This window comes from Sinohyriopsis cumingii, chromosome 13, assembly GCF_028554795.1.
Source record: "Sinohyriopsis cumingii isolate HCF-2022 chromosome 13, ASM2855479v2, whole genome shotgun sequence".
NCBI classification, from domain to species: Eukaryota; Metazoa; Mollusca; class Bivalvia; order Unionida; family Unionidae; genus Sinohyriopsis; species Sinohyriopsis cumingii.
This window is the reverse complement of record NC_142973.1, coordinates 36,208,167-36,214,635: the sequence shown is the minus strand read 5'-3', so window position 1 is coordinate 36,214,635 and position 6,469 is coordinate 36,208,167. Positions and strand designations below refer to the sequence as shown.

General features: G+C 33.7%; 1 protein-coding gene across 1 annotated transcript; it reads left to right on the top strand.

The window, feature by feature from the left end:
- Positions 1–275: 275 nt before the first annotated feature.
- Positions 276–5,470, top strand: LOC149785209 (uncharacterized). Its single transcript, XM_089979019.1, has 4 exons — positions 276–426; positions 2,039–2,179; positions 3,629–3,793; positions 5,134–5,470. The coding sequence occupies exons 2-4, from the start codon at positions 2,059–2,061 to the stop codon at positions 5,268–5,270; spliced, it is 423 nt and encodes a 140-aa protein (XP_089835145.1). The 5' UTR covers positions 276–426; positions 2,039–2,058; the 3' UTR covers positions 5,271–5,470.
- The last annotated feature ends 999 nt before the right edge of the window (positions 5,471–6,469 follow it).

Genomic DNA, 6,469 nt, shown 5'->3' with positions numbered 1-6,469 from the left:
CAGGTGTCCATTTTTGGGAACAACCATGATTACTTTAATGTCATCAGCACGAACGAGAATATGCAAAATCGTCTTACAGAAAGGCCAAAGTTTAACATGAAGTGAATATTAATGATGCATAAAATGCGTTTCTGAATGACTTTCCATAGTACAATAAATGGTTGCATGAATTATTTATATTTTTCGAAATTCATGTAAAATATAAATTGTTTGCGGAAGTTCTCGAAGGTTCACATTGATAAATATAGGTGTAGCAGGTGTGCATTACAAAAAGGAACAATCAATCAGCGATAGTAATTGTAATAAAGGATGAAAAATGTTTGTGAGTGATAAATATTCATGAGTGGATCAGTATAAAAGGTGTTCCAATTCAAAGCTATAGGACATCGACGCCGGACTTTCTCACTGGTTTTCCGGGCTTCATGGGTAAGTCAAATCTGTTGCAATTTAAACAATGGATGCATCATAACGTGAAATAGAATTAAGGATTAACTATGCTAGTGCTAGGCTAGCTAGCCATCGCGTATGTACATAAGTCGCTTAAATCAAAATAAAAGATTCGTAAGTTTAATTTGATACATTTCCACCAATAATTTAGTTTAATATCGTCTTCTTTATGTACATATGTATTGCAGATATAATTGTTATATTGTTGTGTGTGTTTGCTTAAACTATTCATAACCAAGCATTGCGTAAACATTGCATTTCTACAAGTGTTTCTACAGTTTTCAAAGTTCAAAAATATATATGAACTTTTTGCAATGTGCTATAAAAATGTAAATGAATATTACTGTATTTATTTTGCTAAAATGACTTATGTACTTTTCATCCCAAGGACAATATAACATAAAAACCGTACGTCACACTGTGTCAAAATACTTAGCAACCTCAAATGAAAACGCCATTCAATAATGAAAATCATCAACAAAATCAAAAATACATGTAGATGGTGCCTCAACTATTCTAGTTGATCTGATCAGACTTAACTAAATGACACCCCAGGATTTTTCCTTCAGATATTAAATGCTGAAAAATATTTTTGTCCTTGTGGCATGTTCTATTGATTTGAAGGGACGGTTTCTCTTTCAGTTATAATTTGTTAAAAAGTGTCTACATCTAAATGTTACTGGTTATTATAATTTGCAATATTGCCTCAACTCACGTCTAGGACTATATTTCACGAGCAGGAATTGGGAGGTGCAAGATCTGAGCTCGAATTTAAAATGAAATGCCGAAAAACATTATGTTTCTCTTTCTTCATAGAATACTTCCACTAAAATAAAAACTGTGATAAACAGAATCTCAGATGGGTATGGATTTAATATTGAATTTATTAAACTAGTTGAATAATGTCCAAAGCTAGTAAAAGGGACATTATTAAACATGTTTCATAAATTAAATATTATATAATTACCCTTACGATACCCTCTAAATCTGTTTTTGCGATAGATCAACGTATAAATTGGGTCTGATATAAAAAAAAACTTACGTGTGACGCCATAAAGTCATTTTCATTGTGTCAAGCTCTTGAGACTTTATCTTTACTATTATAACACACACTTTAATTGCAGCTCTTTAAATACATTGATAAAATAAAATAATTATAAACCTGGTTTGAGGCAAATATGAAGTTTTAGGAATCAATAAAGTGCCATTATTTACATAAACATCGCTTCGATCGTCATGTCATAATGTTTACAGGTTAACCGCATTAATTACTTAATGTTGCCCCCTCAGCTGTCAAAAATTAAATATGGCATTTGTTTTTTTTCCAAAAGCTATATAAAGACATACTATACCCATCACATTTTCTTAGTGGCGCCTGAAATATTAAATTGATCTATTGTTTTTCTTAATTTAACAATGGTGAAACATTTGAATCGGCCATTGTCCCATGATCTTTGCTCCTTTGTTTACTTAGCCAGCAAAATCCCTGTTCACCCTCCAGCACGCGCACACACACACACACACACACATTTTTCAAACATAAAGACGCTTTTAATCAATGTCAAATTTTGACCTCTTTTATGCCTTCCAGGACTAGCATAGGGTGCTGTCATGTTCAAGTTTTGCTTGCTTTCGGCGCTTTTTCTAGTGGCCCAGGCCCACTGGCCAGCAAGAAGGGGTTACTACAGACCATTAGGGGGATTCAACGGTGTGTACAACAGACCCAGCTTAGGTAAGTGACAACTTCAGATTAGAACTTAGGTAAGTGACAACTTCAGATTCGAATTTAGGTAAGTGACAACTTCAGATTAGAACTTAGGTAAGTGACAACTTCAGATTAGAACTTAGGTAAGTGACAACTTCAGATTAGAACTTAGGTAAGTGACAACTTCAGATTAGAACTTAGGTAAGTGACAACTTCAGATTAGAACTTAGGTAAGTGACAACTTCAGATTAGAACTTAGGTAAGTGACAACTTCAGATTAGAACTTAGGTAAGTGACAACTTCAGATTAGAACTTAGGTAAGTGACAACTTCAGATTAGAACTTAGGTAAGTGACTACTTCAGATTAGAACTTAGGTAAGTGACAACTTCAGATTAGAACTTAGGTAAGTGACAACTTCAGATTAGAACTAGCTATATAAGATTGCAATTTCCTTGAAAAAATTTCATCACTTATTTACTGATAGTTAAAATATTTGTGAACTTGCGTATTATCTCAATACGTCACATAGTTTATATTCGATATTGTTATATGTCCATATAAATTGTCCATATACATATAAGGAAACGGAATGAATCACATCATTCGTTCAAACTTGGTGTATTTTAGAAACGATGGATAAAACCATTCTCTTACATAAATAAGAAAACTGTACTGTCTCTGAACCGCATTCAGTACTGTGACGCTTGGGGAATACGTCCATAAAATTGGCATTACGTCCGTAATTACGATTCTTTCCATCCTGAGTACGAAACAATACATTTATGCAAACATGCTTTTTAATATTTCATTATTTGCAATCCAGTTGTCATTGCTGTCATTCTATACTCGAAAACCCTGCTTTTCTATTAAATTATTTTATTCTTACAATCAACAATCATCAAACTCTTATTTTAATCTCCCATTTCTTGCTGCAAAATAAAATCAACCACCTGTTTATGTTCAGGACCCAAAACTGTTCTTTCTGTTGGAGATACGATGGAATTTTGGGAAAAACTGTATAAACCATTTTCACTCTCTGCTTTATGGAAAAATAATTGTTTTATTTTATTCTTTTTTATACAGAGTTTAAAGTGCTGATTTGAAAAATGTATTATACTGCTAAAGAGTCACATACGATGATCTCTATGTGGTGTATGTTAGTGACGGGTGAGGTTCATTCACAAAAGGACACATCTGTATTATACCGGACAGACAGATTGTAATTTATTTTCCGTTCCCCACCCCATGTCCAAGGTCCGGAAGGATTGCTTGAACTACGTGGTATGTAGATATTCTGTGCAAGAATTTCAAAATACATCTATTGGTTTTCATTTATTACATTAAACTAGCTGCCTGGAGCCTGTTGGATAATCCACTAAAGCTACCTCCATCCCCACCCCCCATCTATCTCTCTAAAAATGAATGACAGAAATATATCCATGAATAAAAGTTATTCATAATTATTTCCAATACAGTCGGAAGTTTCAGCGGCTTTGGCGGTTATGCAGGATGGTCGGGAGGATATGGGAGACTAGGATACATTGGGTACGGCGGGCGAGGATACGCTGGATACGGCCTTTCAAATGGTGTTTACGGATATAATGGATTCGGCCTTGGACACTACGGTGGAAGATATCTTGGTAAATATACAAACTTACAGAATTCTTCTGATGGACTACAGCAGATGTTACACGACTCCATAGTCTTAAACTAAGTTAAAGAAAAGAGCGAAAACTAACAAGTATTGTAAAATTCAACAAATAATGTATTTCCCTTGGATACAGAGTGAAAATGCCAAAAGAACTTAAGGTATTGCGAATTAAATTACAAATAATCCTAGAATTTCTAACACAAATCCTAATGATTAAAGTTCTGAAGAAACGTTAGTGATATTCCAAAATAAATCCAAGGCTGGACCTGTTGATGTGCCTGTATTGGCCTGTGTTTTACTGATGTGCCAACAGTCTTTTGTTGAATCACAATAATACAATCCAAGAATATATCCTTATTTTTAATTTCACCATGAATGGAAGTCTGCCGAGAATGTTATATTTGAGCACTTTTTATTTCCAGAAAAGAATAACTTGAATTAAATAATTTGAAGAAATAAATTCCAGCCGAAATACAACTTTGGACACAACAATAATAGGACTGATTCGGCTCAGATCTTACAGCATGAATAAGTAATTTCTAGAAAGAAAAAAAAACGATTATATAGCCCTCTACTTGACCTCAGGTCACAATAAACATTTTCTGAAAACAAAACTTATTTGCTAATGAAAAATTTCATTCTGGAAGGTTCCAAATGTTTACAAGATAAAATCATAGTTATACTTAGAAGGTCTGTTCCTAAAACTATAATGTAAAATGTAGTAAGCAACATGTATGCCAGGCAATTTATGGAAAAATGTCCAATGTTCGAGACTCAGAGTGAAATAAACATATTGTTTACAAAAGCAAAATCAATGAGTCAGGTCAGGTAGAAAATGAACCTGAATTTGGACAAGGTCAAGTCCAAATTACAGTTACCCATATCATATAATGAAATAAAAATAGCAAACAATGGAAATTAAATACACATAACGAAACGCCACACGGAAATGATTGCAGTACGGAAGGGGTGCACAAACTTTTCCGGCCTAGGGCCAGATTGCATTTTCTAAGACCACTCGAGGGCCGCAAACACTATTTTCTTTAAAATAATTACTGTTCATGGGGCAGATTTCTGTGTTGTTTTAATTTGCCCTGAGGGCCGGACAGAACACGTTCGCGGGCCGGGGATTGTGTACCCCTACAGTACGGTAATAACTTACTCTGGATACCATTTTATATTGATAACGATATAATCCAAACTGAGTAAGTCTAGTGCGATAACCAGTTCCTTGCGGCAGTGCGTGTGTGTGTGTGTGTTTGTGCGTTTGTGCGTGCGTGTTTGTGCTTAAGACATTGCCATTGACTGCTGGTTATTATATTATTTTAGGTTATGGCGGATACGGCTTTGGTTGGGGCGATGACTGGGACGATCGTTGGGACGATCGTTGGGACGATTGGGATGACTGGGACGATTTTAGATACCGTGGATATGGAATTGGGCGGCGCCACCACATCAAATATTGATTTGACCCTCCATAAAATCGTTTGCATAAGATGCCAAATTTTGACACAAATTTTACGCTGCATCGTGCTGCCTCAGAAGATCCGACTTTGATGTCTACTCACAAAGAAGACATTATTTTGTATTAGTTTTTTTAAATGATTAATTTGTCTTTATAACTAATTGTAATTGATGGAATGCTAAAATAAATTTGCAAATCTTTTCTGGACATTTATTGTGATATGCAATATATGTATTTATATTTAAGTATATAAGTTAAAAATTATGTGAGAGTGTGTCTGCGCACTTGCATGTATTACTAGTTTGTTTGTAAACCAGAAATCTATCTAATGATCCTATTATGGTAACAATCATTAGTGTGACGAATCATCCATCCGTCTGTCTATCTCCGACAGCAACTTCGACTCCAATAACCTACTCAGTACAGCTAGGAAACTAAAATTACTCTACCATTATGTCAAGTTACACACAATAAGACGTCAACATATTGAACTTATCCTCGCCTTTCCATTATTTGACATACATACCATACGTACATACAAACATAAAGACTATAAAAAGGAAAAGATATGTGTTTGTTGCATCACACACACACACACACACACACACACACACACACACATATATATATATATATATATATATATATATATATATATATATATATATATATATATATATATATATATATATATATATATATATATATATATATATATATATATATATATATAATTCGGGACCCAGGAACAGTCAAATCAGTTTGAATAAAAGCGAGGAACCTGAAGAGTTAATATTAATAACCGTACATTTTATAATATTTTATTTAGCTTCCAAGGAAAATTTGAATCTTTCTAACCCTATCGTAAATGTAACAGTATGTCACTATATAAACGTGTGCATACACCAATGCAGGGTTAATTAACATCAAAGTTCATAACATATCACGTGCTCGCTTTAAAAAAAAATAGAAAAAATGTTTATCTATATTTTATTTTCAGGGACAGTGTTACATTAAACCTATAAAAGTCAAATAAATGTATCTAATGTGCTAAATGTTGCAATCTATCAAACCGCTATTTAAAAATCTTAATTAAGAAAAGTCCTTGACCTGTTTTCACTTAAATACCTGTCCTCTTACATCAGAAAATGGTAGATGCAAGAATTGGAGCATTGAAGAAAGAATGTGTCCGTTTTGTCC

Excerpts from the sequence above, each read along its gene's own strand:
- LOC149785209 (XM_089979019.1), top strand. The coding sequence starts at position 2,059 with ATGTTCAAGTTTTGCTTGCTTTCGGCGCTTTTTCTAGTGGCCCAGGCC. Across the intron at positions 2,180-3,628 it reads GTACAACAGACCCAGCTTAG|TCGGAAGTTTCAGCGGCTTT; the intron begins GTAAGTGACAAC and ends TTTCCAATACAG. Across the intron at positions 3,794-5,133 it reads CTACGGTGGAAGATATCTTG|GTTATGGCGGATACGGCTTT; the intron begins GTAAATATACAA and ends ATATTATTTTAG.